Source organism: Erpetoichthys calabaricus, chromosome 1, assembly GCF_900747795.2.
Source record: "Erpetoichthys calabaricus chromosome 1, fErpCal1.3, whole genome shotgun sequence".
NCBI classification, from domain to species: domain Eukaryota; kingdom Metazoa; phylum Chordata; class Cladistia; order Polypteriformes; family Polypteridae; genus Erpetoichthys; species Erpetoichthys calabaricus.
In genome coordinates, this window is record NC_041394.2 from 88,698,159 (window position 1) to 88,720,559 (window position 22,401).

At 40.0% G+C, this 22,401-nt stretch overlaps 1 protein-coding gene across 3 annotated transcripts; it reads right to left on the reverse strand.

The window, feature by feature from the left end:
- Positions 1-1,378: 1,378 nt before the first annotated feature.
- rbm4.3 (RNA binding motif protein 4.3) lies at positions 1,379-4,877 on the reverse strand. Of its 3 annotated transcripts, XM_028803204.2 has the most exons (4): positions 4,751-4,877; positions 3,546-3,967; positions 2,542-3,209; positions 1,875-2,022 (listed from the first exon to the last, which is right to left on the reverse strand). In XM_028803204.2, the coding sequence occupies exons 2-3, from the start codon at positions 3,955-3,957 to the stop codon at positions 2,566-2,568; spliced, it is 1,056 nt and encodes a 351-aa protein (XP_028659037.1). In that variant the 5' UTR covers positions 3,958-3,967; positions 4,751-4,877; the 3' UTR covers positions 1,875-2,022; positions 2,542-2,565. The 3 variants fall into 3 exon arrangements, with proteins under 3 accessions (XP_051778279.1, XP_028659037.1, XP_028659045.1); XM_051922319.1 differs by lacking the exon at positions 2,542-3,209 and having other exon boundaries at positions 1,379-2,022; XM_028803212.2 differs by having other exon boundaries at positions 1,875-3,209.
- Positions 4,878-22,401: the final 17,524 nt, after the last annotated feature.

A 22,401-nucleotide genomic window follows, 5' to 3' on the forward strand; every position in this document is an offset into this window, starting at 1 on the left:
CCAGGCGTGAGGCGTCTTTCACACCACCGCGTAGAAGAGGGTGCTCGCCACAACTATCTGATAGAACATCTGCAGCCTCTTATTGCAGATGTTGAAGGACGCCAGCCTTCTAAGGAAGTATAGACGGCTCTGTCCTCTCTTGCACAGCGCATCAGTATTGGCAGTCCAGTCTAATTTATCATCCAGCTGCACTCCTAGATATTTATAGGTCTGCACACAGTCACCTTGATGATCACGGGGTCCAGGCCTCCTAAAATCCACCACCAGCTTCTTGGTTTTGCTGGTGTTCAGTTGTAGGTGGTTTGAGTCGCATCATTTAACAAAGTCATTGATTAGGTCCCTGTACTCATCCTCCAGCCCATTCCCGATGCAGCCCACGATAGCAGTGTCATCAGCGAACTTTTGCACATGGCAGGACTCCGAGTTGTATTGTATTTTCCCACGTAAAAAGGAATATGCAATAACGTTATATATGTACTTAAAAATTAAGCAATTGGAAACGTGCGTTTCGCCACCTTGTCTCTGCTGAAAAACTCGCAGATACTTTTCTTGTTGCTCAAATTCCCATTAGGTTTTTAACTTTGCTGAAGTTCGCCCTTACTGTTCTGTCACACCAAAAAAGGGTATTCTTAATGCGATAACACGTAAACGATACTCGTAACAAACATGCTTGTAAATTAAATATGCTTAAACTGCTGAAAAAGTAAACTGTCACTCTGTCGGTTATGCTGAGCAAGTACTGCTAACCAACCTGAAGACCAGGTTTGAAATTATTAAAGAGACATGGAACTGAAATCGGGGCGCATGCATCACGTTGGATATTCACATCCCCAAGTTTACATGGAAGTTTTGATGCACTAACTTCGGACATTTTTGACCTTGGTGCAGTAGGCTGAAGCATCACTTTCAATCCAGGAATTGGGGCTGCGACATTTCGTGCCGCGCTACCAACACTGCGAACGAATGCACTTTAAAAAAATGTGCAATTACACCATTCCATACCTCATGTTCTTCAGCGTGCTCTATGGATAATGTATCAAAAGTTAACATTTCATATTTCAAGTACAGAAACTCGCTGTCTGCATTCTGTTACCTTGGGAAACCGTATATGCTGTCCAAAATTGCCCACATAGCGCATCAAATGGGGGTGGAGTTGTCCGGCACACCATAGTGAAAATAAAATTAGCATCTTATTTTGGATAGTCAACATCACATTTCGCCCATGAAAGAGGCATACTTGCCAGACTACCACTTGTCCTGCAACTGTTCGTGCAGGACCCCCATGGAAATAACGTCAGGAGTCTAAATATCCCCAAAGTGTAAACTTTAAAACTACCAAGAACATTAAACCCAATCCCATAAAAAGACGACAGCCAGGTAGGATCAGAGATGTTTATTAGATTTTAAAAAATAGCATTCATTAACAATAAAAAAAATACATTTGCCAAGTCTGTTTATCTAGAATGCTTAAAAAAAAATCTCCTTTCAGTATTCTGCCTGTAGATGACTAATTTGATTACTGAATAAGTACTAACTTCCCACCCTGCAATAAAGAAAAATAGAACGCATTGTACAGCATCGCAAATAAATTAAAAACGTACGTTTGACTAGAGGGGCGGTCAGTCGCGTCATTTTAAATTTAATTATTCAAAGTAAAACGATTTAGGGCAAACAGACCGCAGCAGCTCTCCATTACCTGCTCCAATGGGAATACAATGGCTAAATGTAAAGTTTTGAATCACCGCTTTGAGTATCTGCAGAGGCAAAAATGCACCGCCAACAAGCCTCCAAAGAAACTCAAATTGCACTGGTATAGTGAACAAACAGTATATAAAACAAACAAAATAAAACATTGGTCACACTTTTGAAGAACGAGAACGATATTAAAAGCGTTTATGAACGACGAGATGTCTGCGCAATTCTTCCTGTTAGTCGCAGGCGGTACGCGAGCTGCCTCAAACAATGGGTGATACTGCGCCGCGTGCATCAGGAAACGAGGATCTTGGTGCGGTAAATATAAACCTGAAAAGAGAGCAAATCAAATTCAAATCAACTTCTTACAGGGAGAAACGATTTTAAAATATAAAGCGCATCAAATTTCACTCACTCTAAGACCCGACAGTGTAGGGTGTCCAATTAAAAGTTTGACCCACAAGTGCACTTCATGATTTTTTTGACAAGCACACTCCGAAACATATCCTAACAACAGTGCTCAATATTATGATGGGCACCCAGGACAATTTTTTTTTTTTTTTTAAACAAATAAGCTCATTTAAAGCATCATGGACTCACATCAATCATCAGGTCGAAAAGAGACATGCAAGATCTCCAGGTGAGCAGCCTTACAGAAAAATATAGCCCATATAGCAATATCCACGCTGAAATTAGGACCTGCTTTGGCAGCTTGGTTCAAACATTTTAGTCAAAACACGCATTATAGAGTATTGCTTTTCGGTTAAAAGTACACAATGGTCAACACCAGATCACCCTTTATGGACATAAATAACGGAGGAAAAAGAGCAGGTAGCTTCCATTTCTCACCTTTCCAGTTCATGCTGCTTGGAATTAGTACGAAAATCGTGATGGTCGCTCCGCAAAAGGTTCCCTTGGCCGCGACATGTCGTACATCGAGCCTCTGGACAGCGAGGACACAGGGGACAGACGTGTGCGTTCGTATGCATACCCATTACCCACAGGCGGCGCAGGGACTGGAGGTGGTCTGCGAATTGGACTGCGGTCACGTGGATAAAACGAAGCAGATGCTGGTGGAGGTGGTAGGGGGCGACGCTCATAAGGATCAAGAGCTGATGTAGATAAGCGGTCTCTCATCATGGAGGGAGGGGGAGGCGGAGGTGGGGGCAGTGGTGCCATCCGCCTCTCCTCATAGGAGGTGATGCCGTAAGGACGAGCCCTGTATTTCTCATAGTAATCCACCACCCCAGCACGATTTCTATCATCATAGGATGAGCGCTCCATATACATGGCTGGTCTAGGACGTGGGGGAGGTGGCGGTGGGGGTGGATGTGGATATGGTGGCGGGTGATTAAATCTGCCAGGACCATAAAAGCCCGGAGGCCCATGATTTGGGCGCTCACCGGGCCATTTAGGGGGCCAAAACCCCTCCCTCCCTGGAGGACCTCCTTGGTAATAGCCATCATCCTCTTCAGTACGCTGACGACTGGTGGAGAGCTGTACGTGAATCCGTTTTCCTTTAAAAGAAATAGAGAGTTAATTTTGGCCTTCCGACTAACTTGAAATGGCTTCCAGCTACAGTTGTATAGTTACGCATACTTACATAACACCCCCATTTACAAAACACATTAAACCGCAGTATTAGGTCTAGATACAGGATAAAATTGTGAGCTCATTAAAAGTGCGCATAAGATGTGACCACCACCACCATTTACCGGTCGCGCAACGTTAAAACACAACACCGGCCATTCCTCCCTTTAGCCCAATGTACTTAAGCCATTTGTGCTACAACGAGGGGATAACGAAGACGCTTTCAAAAATGGTCACCCGCCACTACCCGAGGCCCATTTCACCTTGAAACTCGCTGTTGTCTAGTGCTTTAATCGCATCCATGGCCTCGTCGGAATTTGCCATGTGCACAAAGGCGTAGTTCTTCACGATGTCGCATTCTGTGACCGTCCCGTAGTCTTCAAACAGGGCCCGAAGATCCTGGCTGGTGCAGGACTTGTCGATGTTTGCCACGTGAAGCTTGGTGGCACCCTGGCTCTTGTTTCTGCTTGCCTCGACATTAACTGCAGTGCCGTGCAGTTTGTATAGATGTAGATTGCGAATCGCTTCATTTGCGCTCTTCCGGTCCTTCATGTGAACGAACCCGTAATTCTTGATTATCGCGCATTCCGTCACTTCTCCATATTGGGAAAATAACGATTGGATCTCCTCGGAAGTTGCCTCCCGGGGAAGGTTCCCAATGAATATCTTCACCATCTCGTACAACCTGCATGTGTTGAAAAAGGCAAAATAGACAAACTTTACGATCTTTAAACATAGTCGTTTCATTTTACCGAGGCAAAATGCACAAAAATTCCGGAACATTCTATTTTCGGAGGATTAACACTGGTTGCACACTGCACCCCCATCCCCCAAAACAAACTGCGAGAAATTAAACTGTGGGCAAGTTTACCAGCACAGGCACGATTACATATTAAAACCGACATTTCCCCAGCCGCGAGAGTACCCTCCAGAAACACTGAATTGGCGGGCTCGCGGGCGCCATTACTGCAACGTCGGGAAAATTCTGTCACTTTAAGAAGAAAAAAAAAAAAAAAAACGCACGAAACACGACACAACCCTTCCGCGCCTCAAAATAATCATGAAAATACAATATAAAATATTTACTGACAAAATGGCATACTAACTTTCATACACATAGCTTCAATAGCGTCAATCGACGCTGTAACAAATTACATCACATGCGCATTGATCTTAAATGGCAGGCAAAAATGAAAATCGACGCAGTTCAAAAGTCATATTATAAATAATTCACTTATTACATCATACATTCGCGAACTGAAAGGAGTAATGACAACAAAATACGCCTTTAGTCACACAACATGCCATTTCTTTACTTCGGGAAAATGTCTTCCATGCATTCATCGTCTCTAAAACACCTACAAATACGTTTAAAACCCCAAAAAAGCACTAATCCGGTCAACGATTTTCATGTAAAAGTAATAATAACATTAGTTCTCCTCCTCAAAATAAAAAAAGCACCCCTCACCTCAAACAACCAAACGATTGTCCTTTCTCCGGCACCAGTCAACAACGAAAAGATGGCTGCTTTAATCCACTGCAGACACGCGCCTCACTCCGCCCATCCTCCGCCAGCCGCCGTGCATCCCATTGGTCCATTAGAGCACCTCGTGTAACAACTCGAAACACTCATTGGTCTAAAGGATATGTAAAATAGCTTGTTTGTAATTGGCTAAGGGAAGTGCCAGTCTAGATACAATCGGCCAAGTATAGGCATACCGGAAGGTATCGTCATGAACGAGCCGTAAGTTTTCACGTTTGATAAAGTATGAGTAGAATGATAATTTGGATTGCCATAGAGCAATGCATCTTGTTTAAAAGTATAACATGTATACTTAATATGTAACTTTAACACACACGTTTTATATAATGCGGAGTTCCAAGTAGTAAACAACCCTGAACAATGTACCGGTTGATGGTAGGGTTCCCCTCATTCATTCCGGGCAAGTGTGGAACTACCTATAGTACGGACACAGCACGGACAACGAAATCCAGGACGGTGGAATACACAGCCTCTTATCAAATAAACGTGTATATATATTTGCTGACTTATAGGAAATGGAGTAGTGCAATGCTATGCTAGGCGTATTTTGCTGTATTTTTTCTTAATACAAAACTGTCTGTTGTATTTGTTATTAGATCGTCTCACCACACAACCAAATAAATATGTATGGCAATCTTATTATGCATGCGGTAGTATTTTTGTATTATCATTGTCCATCATAATTTCAATGCATACATGCATTTTGATGGAGTGGTGCAAAATACAGCGCTTCTGCCTCACAGCAAAGATCATTTCATGGCTTACACACTCAGGTTTGTTACATTAGCCTGTGTTTGTTTCTGGCAAAACCCAAAAATGTACATGTGGAGTGTGAGACATGAAGAAAGCAGGTAACAACTGTTTTTTTGTTAGGGTGAATGGGACCTTCCTAACCATGACTCTGACAGACTCCTAACAAATGATTTTGTAAGACCTCCTTCATTCCTTCCTTGTCTGCTCCATTATTGTGTTTGATGTCTCCTCCCATAACTGTCCACCCTTTCTAGCTATAACAATTACAAAAATAGACCATATGTATGTGTGCTCAGTCTAGGCAACATGTGGGGCACACTTGGTGTACTGCGTAGGGTGGAGGAGAATTATAAACCTTATGTGTCCACTTCAGATACACATAATAAAGCAACATTAAGTGAAACATTTCAAGTGATGGTAATGGCAGGGGGTGGCACGGTGGTGCAGTGGTAGTGCTGCTTCCTTGCAATAAGGAGTCGGGGGTTTACACCCTGTGTGGAGTTTGCATGGTGGGCTTCCTCCAGTTTCCTCCCACTGGCCAGAAACATGCAGGTTAGGTGGACTGGCCTATGTGTGTGCTCACCTTGTGATGAACTGGCTCCCTGTCCAGGTAGTGTTCCTGCCTTGTGTCTGATGATTGCTGGAAATAGCTCCAGGCTCACTGAAACTTTGTCCTGGATAAATGGGTTAGGAAGATGGACTGATGGATTAATGACAGTTACTTAACTCAAGACTATCTATCTTACTAAACCACAGTTAATTTATGCACGGCTGAGGTAAAGCGTGCACGCCAGGTTGGGCAGCCGCCCGGACGCGACCGGCCACACCACCGCATATACGACGACACAGCCATAAAAAAACAAAAACGAGACTTCATGAAGAAAAACAGAAACAGAAGCGCGTTGAAATGAACTGTCCCAGGACGCACCCACCCTCCATGATATTTCATCACGCACCGGCTTCCCCCCCTGGGAATGGCCCATACTGCTTTCACGTGTGTTGGCAAATATTGCATCGGATTGGAACAGTGCACCCTGAGCCAAATCACCACCGCAAATGTGCCCAAATGTACGTGTTACATCTGGATGACGCAGTATATCAACCACAAAGCTAATAATGAGAAACGTAGCTGAAGTCATAAACAATCACCCATTAGCAAACTTTATAAAAATGCTACATGAGGTTGAAAGAGAAGCCAATACAAAAGCAGAGGCGGACGGTGTGGCACCAACTACAATTGCCTTAGTGCTAATAAAGGACAAAGAACAGGATCCGAGACGATACAATGTTCCCATCGTTAATGAAGTGGCAATTGTGTTTCAAAGTGATGACGGTGAGCCTCCGTTTCACCGCAATATTGTCATGCATTTACGTCCCGATGAAAACAAGGCGCCTACAACACGCTTCTGAAACACCACAACCACATGAGTCACAGCTCCAAAAAGAAACCGCTTTAGTACAAATGTTTATTAAATTAAATGACATTTCCCAGGACGCACCCACCCTCCATAAGGTAATTGCCATTCTTGGATTTGCGATTCTTTTGAGAATCGCGGGCTTGCTGGTAATGAATAGTTAATAGTAAATTACATAGATTTTAGCATAGTTAATCAATGTGTGAAGTTTGCAAATGAAACTAAAATTTGAAGACTGGCAGACACTGAGGAGAGAGCAAAACAATTCAATAAGACTTGGACAAGCTTTAGAACTGGTTGAACACTTGGAAAATGCAGTAGAAAAGTGCAGAGTGCCCCCCGTGGGCAAAAGTAACGTCCATTATAAAGATGGGAGAAACTGTCTTAAAGAAAGCAACCTCTAAGAAAGAATTTAGGACTTTATGTTGACACAACGTTTTCATTGTCTAAGCAGCATGCAGAAGCAATTAAAAAGGCAAATAAAATTCTAAATTGGCCCTAGTGTGTGCTTGGTGGTGGGTGTGTTTGTGTGTGTCCTGCGGTGGGTTGGCACCCTGCCCGGGATTGGTTCCTGCCTTGTGCCCTGTGTTGGCTGGGATTGGCTCCAGCAGACCTCCGTGACCCTGTGTTTGGATTCAGTGGGTTGGAAAATGGATGGATGGGTGGATGAATAAAATGATGAGTTATATTGTAAAAATTGTGGAATACAAATTAAAGGACGTTATGTTCAGACTATATAATGCACGAGTAACACTGCACCTGGAGTATTGTGCACAGTTCTAGTCACCACACTAAAAGAAAACCATAGCAGCACTTGAAGCTGTGCAGAAAACAGCAACCAAGTGCATCCCATGATTTAAGGACATGTCAAACTCTGACAGACTCATAAAATTCAATCTGTTTAATCTTGAGCAGAGGAGACTACATGGGGACCTAATCCAGGTATTTGAAATCCTCAAAAGTATTGACAAAGTAGATCCAGCAACATTCATTCAGCTTAAGGGTGAATTACAAACTCAACGACATCAGTGGAAATTAAGGAGAAGTGCATTCAGGAATCAAGCCAGAAGGCATTTCTTTACTAAAAGAGTTGAAGGAATTTGGAAGAAACTATCAAGATATGTATTTGAAGCAGAAACTGTGACAACCCGTAAAAGTGTCTGGATGAGATATTGGGAAAGCTTAGCAATTAGCTAAACAAACAAACCCGATGGACTGAATAGTCAGTTTGTCAAATTTCTTATGTTCTAATACAAAGTTAAAGAAACATCATTCAGTGCTGCTACATTGTTTTTCTTAGATTGAGAACAAATAACTTTTACTGACTTGCTCTAGAAGCTTAAGACAAGAGAGAGGTACCACTGCAACCATCTAGACATCTGTTCATCTCAACATATGTTGTACCTCGCTTATCACGTGCAGAGTCAGAAGGGCCATAGCTTAACTTGACAGAACTGGGTGCAAGACAGGAACCAACCCTGAACAGGGTGCAAGTCAACCTCCCATACACACCCACTCCAACTCAATTTAGAGTTTCCAGCTAACCTGTCTTGCACATGTTTTGGATACAGGAGGACATTCCAGGAGAATATGCTGCCTCCATACAGGCTGTGCTCATGCATTCAAAACCCTTTTGAGACCATCAGATGCATGACATGTGTCTTTGAACAAAATGCTTGTTCCTACAAAAAAAAAAAAAAAAATGAAGTGATGACCATCCCTCAGGAATTCCAAAGCCCTCATAATGCTTGAACTGTCTGGGCTGAAGGCTTATCCACATTTCTGTAACATTAGCATCAGATTTCCATTTTCAGAAAAGAAACTTGCCTGAGAAGTATTCTTTTTAAAATTTACATTTTAGCACCAAATAATAAGCACTTGCCAAAGACTAGGGGTATTTTTAATATAATAGTGTACAATTTTTATATTTTGTTGTCATGCAAAATATAAATTGGATTTATAAAATATAGTATCAGTCTGTTGCATTTTTATTAATCCACCCATTTTCTAAAACCAATTATGTAGTTATAGATTGTGGGGAGCCCTGGTAGAGTCAGGTCCATAAGTATTTGGACAGTGACACAATTTTTATAATTTTGTCTCTCTATACCACCAGAATGGATATGAAACAAAGCAATCAAGATGTGATTGAAGTATAGACTTTCAGCTTTAATTCAAGGGGATTAACAAAAATATTGTGTGAGCCATTTAGAAAAGAGAGACATTTTCAAACGTGGTCCCCCTATTTTCAGGGGGTCAACAGTATTTGAATAAACTTAACATAATCTACACTATATACTGTACTGTATATAAAATCCTAAGCCTAAAAGTGCAACAATTTTGTGTGTTTTTATGTCACGTTTTTTGTCACACTTTAAATCAGGATTATTTTAAAACCTGCATATACTGTATATGTTTGGTATCATTCTTTTCAGAATTTATTGAACTTTAATGTGATGTTAGATTTTCAGATTGTTATTCCATTTTTAAATTATAAACTAAAATATCAAGAAAGTCATGCATCGAGCATAGTGGACCTCAATTTAACGGGAATACTCCAATCGGTAAGAGAGTAAATATTTTATTCTCATTTCATGATTTTTACTCTGCTAAATAATAATAGATTTTTCTTTTACATATTTGTAGAATTTCGTGATTTTGACTCCAATAAATAATAATTTTTCTTTTGTACATTTGTAGATTTTCCTAATATTCTGGCCGCAACTGGGGGTTGGGCACTGAAGGAGCCAGGGGGCTTAGCCCCCCTAGTCATAAATATAATGGTCATTTTCAATGTTTGGTTGAAAATCCTTTGCAGTCGATGACTGCCTGAAGTCTGGAACCCATAGCCTTCTCCAAGTGTTGGATTTCCACTTTATTGATGCCAGGACTTTACTGCAGCTGTCTTCAGTTGCTGTTTGTCCATTGGACTTTCTGCCAACCGTTTTGTCTTTCAGCAAGTGACATGCATATCCAATTGGGTTGAGGTCAGTTGATTGACTTGGCCATTGAAGAATATTCCACTATTTTGTGTTGAAAAGCACTTGATTTGCTTTCATAGTATATTTTGGTTCATCGTCCATTTGTACTGTGAAGTGTCGTCCTATCAGTTTTGCAGCATTTTGCTGAATCTGAGCAGATAGTATAGCCCTATACACTTCAGAAGTCAGCAGTCATATCATCAACAAACACCAGTGACCCACTTCCATTGGCAGTCATGCATGCCCATGTCATAACACTGCCTCCACCACATCTCACAGATGATGTGGTATTCATCGAATCATGAGCTATTTCTTCTCTTCTCCATACTCTTCTCTTTCCAAAATTGTGAAATATATTGATCTTAGTTTCCTTTGTCCAAAGAAAATTATTCCAGAACTGGACAGGCTTTTAAAAAATGTTTTCTGGCAAAGTATAATATGAGATAAACACTCTCTATACTTTCATGAAGTCTTCTGTTGATTGTAGACTTAGGCAATGATAGGTCTACCTCCTGGAGAGTGTTCTTGGTTTGGCTAAGTGCTGTGAAGGGGTTCTTCTTCATCAAGGACAGAATTCTGCAATCATCCAGCACAGCTGTCTTCTGCGGTTTTCCAGACCTTTTGGTGTTACTGATTTCACCAGTGTGTTCCTTCTTTTTAAGAATATAACAAATGGTTTTGACCACTTCCGTTTCTCTTATCTCTCTGAAGGGTTTGTTTTGTGTTCTCAGCCTAATGATGGACTGTTTTTACTCGAGCATGAACAGCTCTGGGCGGCACGGTGGCGCAGTGGGTAGCGCTGCTGCCTCGCAGTTGGGAGACCTGAGGACCTGGGTTCGCTTCCCAGGTCCGCTTCCCGGGTCTTCCCTGTGTGGAGTTTGCATGTTCTCCCCATGTCTGCATGGGTTTCCTCCGGGCACTCCGGTTTCCTCCCACAGTCCAAAGACATGCAGGTTAGGTGGATTGGCGATTCTAAATTGGCCCTAGTGTGTGGTGGGTGTGTTTGTGTGTGTCCTGCGGTGGGTTGGCACCCTGCCCGGGATTGGTTCCTGCCTTGTGCCCTGTGTTGGCTGGGATTGGTTCCTGCAGACCCCCGTGACCCTGTGTTCGGATTCAGTGGGTTGGAAAATGGATGGATGGATGGATGAACAGCTCTTTGGACCTCATATTGAAAGTTCACAGTGACAGCTTCCAAATGCAAATTCCACGCTTGGCATCAATTCCAGACCTTTTACCTGCTTAATACTTAATGAAATAACCAGGGACCTGCTCACAAACGGCAACATGAAACAGCTTGTCAGTGAATTGTCCATATACTTTTGAGCTGCTGGGAAAGGTGGTTAATTGAAGGGCTATGCAGAAAAATGGCTATCATCCCTAAACGTCTCATACGATATTTTTAGTAAACCCCTTAAATTAAAGGTGAAAGTCTACACTGCAATCATATCCTGACTGCTTTATTTCAAGTCCATTGTGATAGTGTACAGAATTATGAAATTTATGAAATTGTGTCACTGTCCAAATACTTAAGGACCTGACTGTATATCCCAGCAACATATGCAAAATTAAATAACAAGTTAATGGGCAGATGGTGCCATTAGTGGATATCAGACTATTAGATTATAGTGTCAAATCCCAATGTGCCCTTACCCTAAGAAAAAGAGTTAAGACTATGAAACTAAAATATGTTTGGTGAGGAGACACTGGACACATAATGGCTATGGTAGATGAAACACAAGCAGACAATATTCTTGCAGAGTGAAAAAATTTAAAAAGTTACCTTGACTAACCTGCTGCTTTCTTTGGATTCATGAGTCTAAAAGAAGAGATTCAAATATATCAAGTGGAATCTGTGCACATTGTTTGACTCACCCTCAATAACCATCCTTTCTGGATGAGAATGACATTGATGTAGAAACATCTTGTGTCATACAGTAATGTTCTCTAGAAATTTAAGGGGGCACTTTGGATCAGTATGTCAAAACAACCAATATTTTTAGAGACTAAGGGCAAATCTGAAAGTGCATTTGAAATGAGACCGCTTCAGCTTCTCATACTTGTTTAACATAATTGATTCAGAGAATGTTCAATGACATGGTGCAAGAAAACCATTACAATAAAATTTGGAATTATTCATAATATTTATGGAAATGTCTAATTTTATAATGAAATTCATAAAAGATGGTGACGTATGAATAGACACAAATGGCAAATCACAACTCATTGCATAAGGAGAGAACAGGCCCATAGCCTTTACAAGTATATTCAAACTCCTACTTGAATTTGATGTCTTATTTATACAATAAAGAGAAGCAGTAAAAAAATCTGGCAACTAAGCACGACATACTGTACATACAACTTGTATTTGGAATACCAGTAACAGCATGAAAGTTAAAGGACAATAATGGAATGAAGTATGTTTTTAGCAGTTCCAGTGTAAAAGTGTGTCTCTGCCAGGCCTGTGTAATCTTCATGGAGTGAATGCAGGTTGCTTGAGGTCTGTAACCTAAGTAATCGCATGTTTTCATCCGTGTCCATTGATGACCAGAGGACAACTTTAGATATTATGAAAGTCTCAACATTTTACCGAAGACGGCAGAAATCATAAGAATTCAAAGTAGCTTAGCTCACTGTGTCTAGAGGACTGCAGTCTGTTCCTCCCTCTGATGACACTGAAGTGCAATAGCAAATCAATTTCTTCTGTGATCTGTAGAGCAACTTAATGTCTTTTTCAGCTATTATAGTAGAATTAGGCATTTGGCAGGTAGGGAGGTCATTAGTGGTATTTTTGGCAAACTAGTTGACCATTGCGGAACCCGGGGTGCGTATAGGCCCCTTAACCCCGACACAGACAGGCAGACACAAATATTGTCCAGCACACACATTTTAAGTGGGGCAGTGCTTTCCCTTCACTCTCCACTAGAGAGCACAATACACAAGCACAATCATAGTCCTTTCTTCTCTCTCTAAGTCCTCCGCCTCTGCTCCTCTCCCAGCAAGCTTCGTCTTCGTCTTCCTCCTCCTGACTCTGGCTCTCTAATTGGGTTTACGGTGGTTTCTTTTATATTGGCCAACTCGGAAGTACTTCTGCCGTTCTGCTCATGTGGCCTGCCAGCACTTCTGGGTTAGTTGAAAATTTCGTCTCATTTAAGTCTTCCACGGCACCCCCTGGCGGTACAATGGCACACAACACTGCTGAGATAAAGAACTCCAAGTTCCATATTGCCCTGTGGGAATCCGGGGCACTGCTGTAATCCCGGGGAGATGCCATCTAGCATCTCGGGGGAGGCAGTGCCTTAAAGAAGCTGCCTTCCCCCATCCTTCCATACCCTGGGTGTCCTGGCCAGGTTGGGCTGCCGGGCATCTCTTACACAATATTGCAAGCCTATTATTATCATATAACACGTGATTTAAGCAAAGACGGCTCTACCATTAGGGTGTTCTGGGTGTGTGACCATAGGGGTCTGTGGTGGGAAGGGGCCTTTTTGACCAGTTCCACACCCCTGATGAAATGATCAATTCTCTGTGCACCTAAAGCAACAGTGAGAAATACCATGCCGCATTAGATGACTGGGTGTCCACATGCTGCATTGTTAAAAGTATGATCAATTCACTTTTAGGGACCTAAGTCACCCAGGGGCCTATAAGGGTCTTAATTCAAGCTTGGATATAAGGTACAAAAGCAAATAAAAAAAGAGAACTATATGAGAGTAAAAATTGACTGTAACCTGTTCTCACTTTCATGATGCAATTGACACTCCGTTTATTTAATCATTTGTAATCTATACCTTTTTTGGACGGTCAGTTTCAGAAAAATATCAATAATGTTGTGAAAAGACTAATGTGATTGCTTGCTCAGCATACAAGAACATGGCAATCAGTAATGAGTGGCATAGTATAGAGATACTGCGGTGGGTTGGCACCCTGCCTGTGCCCTGTGTTGGCTGGGATTGGCTCCAGCAGACCCCCGTGACCCTGTGTTCGGATTCAGCGGGTTGGAAAGTGGATGGATGGATGGTATAGAGATAGGACCCAGCAAGACCCTAAGAGAAGAAAAATAAAACACATCATCACATTGGGGTACCTCATAACTAAATATGGTGTAGCAACCTTGGCAGTACCCTTGCCTACACATTAGCATCAGGGAGTGCATCAGTTCCTTATTAGCCTAGGCTACAGGAACATTTACCTCCAAAGCTGAACTGACTACAGAGAAGCTGTTACATAATTTCTCCAGCCCAGAGTAACACTTTTATGAGTTGAACTTTTGTAGTATAATACCAGTATGTTTTTAGAAGTAGGAATCACAGGGGTTTGGTGAAGCTGAGAAAGACCTTGTCAGGTATTAAACCCGAAACTATGCTCAAACAAACTACTCATAACATTAAGTCCTGGAAGCAGCAAGAGGAAACCTCATAGTCTCATCAGTCACAGTCATCAGCACAGTCACAAAGAGACCTGTGAGAATTTAAAGGAAGGAGTTAAATTACTGACTGATAGATCATGGAAGAGTCTGGGTTAGGTGGTTCTTTTTGGAAGCACTCTCTGTAGTTTTTTTTGTGATTTATTATATACCAGTAACGGCGCACTGCAGTGAACACACTTGACTTGAGCATTCCTAGTTTTCATGCTCTTTCTCTGTACGTTTAGCATTCGTTTGCTCAGAGGTTGATGTGCTTGCTGCTTCCTGAGCAGCTCTTCTTTTCTCCACCCTAGCGGCCCGCTTCCTCTCTTCTTTCGTCTGCATCTTTTCACATTATAACTGATTAAGTCAGTGTTTGTGTTGCAATTACTTAGTACTGTACATTGTCTTTAATTTTTCACTTAACTCTTCATTCTGCCTCAAGAATGATTCAAGATATGAAAAGGTAGTGGAAGTGATGGCGAAGGTGGTAGAGAATGAGAACGGCGTTCGTACGCAATCGCCACACAGCCACCCTACTGGCCACTGCCGAGAGTTGATTCTACAATAAAATAAAATAAAAATAAAAAGAGGAATAACCTTGGAGGTCAATCACCACCCCGAAAGTGGAATGTAGTCATCACGTAGTATATGTGTACAAAATGTCAGGTCAATAGTTCAAACGGTTTGCAAGCTACAGGTGATTTAAAATCCTGGACAGACAAACAGACAGCCACGGTAGCGTATTAAATAAGAAGATATACTTTGTTTTGTTAAATCCCAAGGGGAAATTGTCTTTTCACGCGACTTTTTTTCAGAGTGCAGGGTCAGCCAAATCTGAGCTTATTTCAATTATGATAATATAGCAGTAAGTGGTAAAGCAGAGCCTCTGTTGATCCTCAGCATGTAGTGATGCCTTATGCTGACAGGAAGTATCAAAGAACCTAAAGGATGAGGTGGCTGTAGGCCTCAAGGATGTGTGTGTCTTTTTGTATGAAGTACTGGTGGAAGGAGAATCCCTTTGTTAAGTCAGGAAAGAGTAAGAGAAACTAAAATCAATGATTTGGTATCATAACATGATATGAGGACGATCAAGGAGAGATAAGCATCTGTTGATAAGTGACAGCAGTTGGACTAAAGGAGAATAACACGATAGTGGAGTGGCTAGCTCCACTGCCTTACAGCTCCACTTTAAACTTTCTCCCAGTGTCTGCATACATTTTTTTCTCAGTTTTTGTTTTCACTTACATACAAAAGACAGAGTCTAAGAGCAAGTAATGACTCCAAATTTCTCCCCATGTGAATGAGTGATCCTAGTGGTGGATTGGTGTCCCATCCAGGACTGATTACTGTTGTCACACGTATGCGCATGGAAAACATTTTAAAGGCTCAGATATTTGTAATTTCCCACTGAAAATCCAGAGGGCACTGTTGACTGATATCTTTTTGCTTCCACTCTCTAAAGACCGGAAGATTAGAGACCATGACATCTCTGATGTCACTTCCAATGTCTGCCTGCCTGGACCTGCCTCTTCCTACCAGAAGTTCAGTTTTCACAAAGATTTTCATTTATTTTTGTTATGTCAATACCCAAGTTTTCTTTACAATATACGGCATTTGTCTTTGGGTGTCCCAAAGATCTATAATCTCTTGTCTCTTTTTGTTACACTGTTTATTATATGATGCTTCCTAGATGTGACTTGGCCCACCATGACCCCGAATTGTATCAGACTGATTTGAAGATGGATGGTGTCATACTTGCGTGTCTAGGCCCCACTTTCCTGGCTCTTGTAAGGTGAGCAGTTCCACCCTGGGACAAGAAAGAACAATGATGCTAACATCGTGTTCTCCTTCTTCTGCAGCCAAGAAAAAATGCACAAGAAGGATGACTGACTCCACCCAACTGCCCAGAGAAAACTCTGCCCCTTCCAGTCTCAGCCTTATACCGCCAACCTGATCCTGGAAGGTGGCGTCAGATACCAAACTGACTCTAGCAAGGGACTGAGCTCCTGCAAGTCTATTCTACCTCTAATGCCTTGGATTATTGCTTTTCTGTTTCAAACATTTGTTGGCTGTCATTTTTTGTTACAATTAAAAGGGGTTACCAGAGAGGTACCCAAACCTTTTTTTGACTCCATGACTTGTCTGCTTTCCTGGACACCATTAGAATGGATAATAGTGGCACTGAAGTGCTGTCTAGAAATATACAATTCACATTTTTTTAACATTTCCAATGTTTTATACTCAGTAATAATATTTATTTCCCAGTTACAAAAAAAAATACTTGGAAAAAAAGAATATTATACCTTAAGGTAAAATATAAGTTAATGTAAAATTTTTAAAAAGTACAAACAACATTATAATTGTTATTATAAGTTTCTTGAATCATATTTTAATTTATATAATTTTCCAAACATTTTGTACAAAGAATTTAACAAAAGCTGTTGTAGCAGATACCCATTTTGGATGTACACCTCCCCTGTGTTTAGTGCTAAAGTTGGTAGAAGCCAGCTTCATAGAATGGCATCTAGAGCCTCATGCTTTAGAAGTGAGAATACAGTGTTAGGGTTTATGTGTTTGGGTTTGAGCAGAGAGGCTGTTTTACTTCTTTGTGGGTGATTATACATTCATGGCAAGCAAATTCTTCTCTTTGTTGCGCCCAGTAAACAAGGCCGAAACGGTATGTGGCTACTGAACTTGTAATGACAAGAACAACAGGGTCCAACTGGGGGCACGACAGGAAATGATGAAGATATGCAGTGGTGTGAACAGTTCACTGAAGCAAGAGTGTCAGCAGAATGAAAAAAATGACTTATTAATTGGGAAGATACAGTGCAATTATTGCATTGAATGCTATTACTGGTAAAAATCACATCATGGAGCAAAAACAGAGATCTTTTTTGGGTTGGTTGAAAGCCAAAGGAAGCATTTTTATGTGTTTTATTTCATAGCTAATGCAACCTACAGCTTTGGCCAAGCCAGATGAAGTAAATAGTGCACCCTGTAACCATTAGAGGGCTTATTCTGGTGGCAAAAACATTTTAAGAAATGTTTAACACATTCCTTCACTTGAACTATTTTTAGGAATAGAAACTACATACAAGTTATTCCCCTGCCCATACTTAACATAAACAAGAAAACAAGCAATTTTTTAGCTCCATTCACAGAGGTTGATAAAAGATAGATAGATAGATAGATAGATAGATAGATAGATAGATAGATAGATAGATAGATAGATAGATAGATAGATAGATAGATAGATAGATTTAATGAGCCATTAGCTCTTCCTTTATATTATGCTTGAAGGAAACATGTTTTTCTCCTCTGACCACCACCTTAGGTTTTTAATACCAGCTTACTGTATGTCTGACAAATTTCAGACAGTTGTGCAAATTCATCTGAGAGTTGAGAGTGATAGAACAGCAACTATGCAGGGAGTTGACACTTATAGGACAAGAATGCTTAAGCCATATTAAGTAAGTTTCATTTTAAAGACTGAGGAATAACATTCGTCCCTTTTTGAGCCAATTTGTCCAGTTCAAGGTGGAGAGGAGCCAATGCAAACCCAAGTAACTTTTGTACAAGCCAGGACAGTAGTCCATAACAGAGAATGCTGTGGACACACAAACACACACACCAGCCCCATTTACAGTTGACAGTTATTCTAATCTTAAGAACATTTAAAATCTAATTAGCTGTAGTCTAATTATAATGCATTCAAAAAAAGATGGGGGGGGGGGGGGGATTGATTTGCAATGCACGAAAGAAACAACTACAAAGAAAACAACTGGCCCCACTGTTGGGTTGTATGCTACAGGATCACTTTCTGATATAGTTGCACACATAGTTATGTTTACCTAGATAGATAGATAGATAGATAGATAGATAGATAGATAGATAGATAGATAGATAGATAGATAGATAGATAGATAGATAGATAGATAGATTGCCCATGATGTCAATCTTCAGGAACATGAACAGAAATTGCTGTTTAAAATGGAGTAATTGCACCTAACCAGTCTCCATAGTGGCCTGATAAATTGGTCCCTGTAAGACAGTCATGGAGCAGATCAGCATGATTCTATATACAGTTGTCCCCCTGTATCTGCAGGTCATACGTTCCAAGAGCTACCAAAAATACCCAAAACCATGTATAGTAGGGAACCATACACAAGTCATTTTCATATACAAACATACGTACCTATAATAAAGTTTAATTAAGAAATTACACACAAGACATTACCATTATAAATAATGATAAAATACATTGTATATTATCACATGTGTGCTCTTCTCTCTTGATAGAATGCAGCAGCAAAAATACCGTTAGACACCGAGGTACGGCCTGGCATGCTGCTGGCATACGCTGGGTTTTCGCCGCGTGCTGTGCACTGAATGTAGCAATGCAGACACAGCATTGTGTGTCAAAATTGGTGGAAACATCTGTAATTTGAAATGAATGTATTGTTTATTTCTGGAATTTTCCATTTAACTGAACCCACAGAAACCAAATCCAAGGGTTCTACTAGATATATAGTGACAGATCTACTATGAAATTAATGAAGCTTAAGGGCCCTTAATATTTGACATGTAAATTAATCTAGTACAGAAATTTTAATTAAAATCTGTAGTGGTTAAATTTTTTAAAAGTTTGTGGTGATCTGTCATGGAACAACCCCATTGAAGAAGTTAGTAGTGGTTACCCAGACCTTGCTGCTGGTTGTGAAGTGGCCCCCATAATAGTTCAAGCTTAAATGGCCCCAAAAATGTACATGCATATTATATATATATATATATATATATATATATATATATATATATATATATATAAAAACAGTGGATTCAGAAAGCATTCAGACCCTTTAATTTAATTGTGTCAAGAGATTTTAATTTTTTAATTTGTTTTTCATTTTAATAAATAAATAAATTTGCACACCTTTATGAAAATGTTTTTACACTTTGTCATTATGACTGCATATTGATGGGGAAAAGAGTCTAATGTATCCATTTAAAATTACAATCTATAATACAATAAATTTGCAGAACATGAAGAAGTGTAAGAATACAGTTTCAATCCACTGAGTATATATATAAGGATATGAGATATAAGAGCATATGAAGGATATACATTTAAAAAATGTAGTTTCTCCCAACTATGATGAAGAGATGAACACAATTAACATCTTGTTCTGTTCTTTCCACCATACTTCAGAAATTAAATCTGTACAGATCTTTAAGTCTGATGTGAATGATTATTCACTTATTTAAAACCAACCTTGAAGCACAAAACCATAGGCAAGTCATTGAAGTAGACTTAATACAAATGGCAACTATGAATATGATCTGCAAAAGAGAGCACCATAACATCAGAGAACATTTCAGTTCAAGACCTTCTCTCTTATGATCCCCTCTATTGCTGAGCTTTTATGGAGATAAATACCAAGGGGTTCCTTAACAATTACAAAAGCACCGGTGATAATGGACTTCTGAACTTGAACATAATAATATGATCCAATCACATACTGTCACGTGTGTGCACATGGGAAACAAGTTGAAGGCTTTTGTGACAGTAATTCTCTGCCAAGACAGAAGATGGACATGTATACTAACAACCTCTCTTCTTCCCCTTCTGCAGAAAGGATGACTGACACCATTCCATCTGACCACATTGCTGGGGTTTGTCTACCTGGACTCACCTCTTCCTCTCAGAATACCTTAAATTCGGAGGAGCCACCATCCTAGTCCGCCAACCTAAGACAGAAGTCGGGACGACTCATTTTTTGAGTCATAATATGTGTTTTCTTTCAATTTATTGCTTAAAGTTATACAGAGATTGGCCGCAAGGTGACACAAAACTGTAACCTTGCCCTGTTATTTCTTTCACAATATGCTAGGTCTGAACCCAAATTTGTGTAGTACAGTTAACAGATAGACCTTTAAAACTCAATAAATACACTTCTCTACGTTGAGAGATAACAGAATCTCTTAAAGCACAGGTAATGCAGGAGTACAGTACGTTTTCAGATAAAAGGTCCAGGATGGTTTGATGCTAAATGTCTACCTTTAATAAATCGAGTCTGACCTTGTGATATTATACAGTATAAGGGAGTAGTTTCTTTTTTCTTTTAGCTAAACTTAGTACTTCATTTTGTAGGTTTCCAGCAATGACGCTCCAAAGGATGAAGAGCCTGGAACTTCAGGTACCAGTACTGGTAGGCTTTTGTGATGGAATTACAAGCTGAGGAATGTTTTTATCATACCCTCAGGGATTGAATAGTAGTTACATCTTTATACCCACAGATATACCCCATCACCGCTGATATATTTTAAAATTTTCATGTCCAATCAGAAGTAAAATGGTACTCATCACTGCACATATACACACAAACACAGATTAGGTAGGAGATGAGACAGTAAGAAAAGCAGAAAAACAAATATAATAAATAAAGCCAGCTTCCAAAATGTTTTGGCCAAAACATTTTTTACCCAGAAGATTTGGCATGATATACTGAAAAAATCTATTCATATTTCTCAGGAATCCTCATTTCATTATTTTTGTTCAGATCCCCCATGCAATTGGCTGAAATGCATTCTCCGATGGCAGAGCTGCCAGTGTTTATTATAGAAGGCTGCAGACAGGCATTAATGTACTTCTTGCCAACAGTACCTTTATGCTGGCGTATTTGTGAACCATGCATATACATTTGGACTCAGCACTTGGTGTCCTGCACTCTCTTCTGCCTGTTGTCTTTTTGTAAGAATGGTGCTTCAGCTACAGAACACCCTACAAGATCATTGCTTTGAAGACTTTTTTTCATGGTTGAAGAGGATACTTAGGTGCCAGATGCTGAGTAAGCACTTCACTGGATTTCTTTTGTGGTAGAATTTAACATATTAATTAGAGAAAGAAATGTGTCCTCTATTTGGACAAGTTTGATAAAACCTCTTTGAGTCAGAAATCAGGCAGGATAAAACTTGTCCATTGCTTCTTTTATTTACCCCTCAGCAAATGCCAAAGAGGGAGCGCTCATCTCAGTAGATGATCAGAATGATCAAAATAATAAGGCCAGAGGTCCATTTGATAAACAACTGCGTTTACATAACAGTACTGATCAATGCAAACACATTACCTGTCATTTACTCTGATTGGTTAGTTGGCATACATACCCAGATAACCGCTCAACCTTATCCTGGTATATCCTTGTCTTTGTTGCCCACTTGACCTTAATTGAAATATTTAGTTGTTTTTAAAAAGCTTTTAATTCTGATGCTTTACTCGATGTTAATACAGACTGTTCAACAAATGGATAACAAGAAAAACAAAAGAATATTTTATGTAAGGTCAAAATTTAGTTTTTAAATATTGGATAGTATTTTTCTTAGTCTGATCCCATTTTTTTTTATAAAATTGAAACCGTTTATGGTCTTACCTTTATTTATAAATGAAGTCCATGCGTCTGTCCTCTATGAAAATCTTTGTCACTTTCTTGTAAAAGTCCTCCTTATTTTCCTTTAGTTTCAAAAATCTTAATCTTCTATTTTGGCAGTCAGTCGGAACACAAAATTAAAATAAACAGACCGCTGCAGTGCACTTGACTTTCTGATATCGCTAACTTATTGGCGCCCAGAGCCTCTGCTTAGAAGAACAGCCAGCATATATTACCTGTTGAGCTCACATGCATCCCCTTCAGTGCGGTATGGTACTGTCTGCCTCACCTTGTGCCTTTTCACTGCGGTTTTGTTTATTTTTTTTTATAATTTTATTGATTTTATTGTAATAATTCCATACAAATAGATACATTTTTACAAAAAAATAGGATTAAAAGCAAATCAACACCCACCCCTGAGAAAGAGAGCATGGCCATTGGACTAAAACTTAAAAATAGTAAAAATAAATAAACTAAAACTTAAAAATAGTAAAAATAAATAAATTGATGAGTTTATTAGGTGGATACAGATAAATGGAGAAGAAAAAGAAATAGGGGGAGAATCTGCTTCCTCAGTGCTTTAAGAGCTTATTCTAAA

What these genes read in the sequence shown, in the direction of transcription:
- rbm4.3 (XM_028803204.2), bottom strand. Translation starts at nt 3,957, where the DNA reads ATGGTGAAGATATTCATTGGGAACCTTCCCCGGGAGGCAACTTCCGAG. An exon ending in AGACAACAGCGAGTTTCAAG is followed by an intron (nt 3,210 to 3,545) that starts GTGAAATGGGCC and finishes TTTCTTTTAAAG; the next exon opens with GAAAACGGATTCACGTACAG.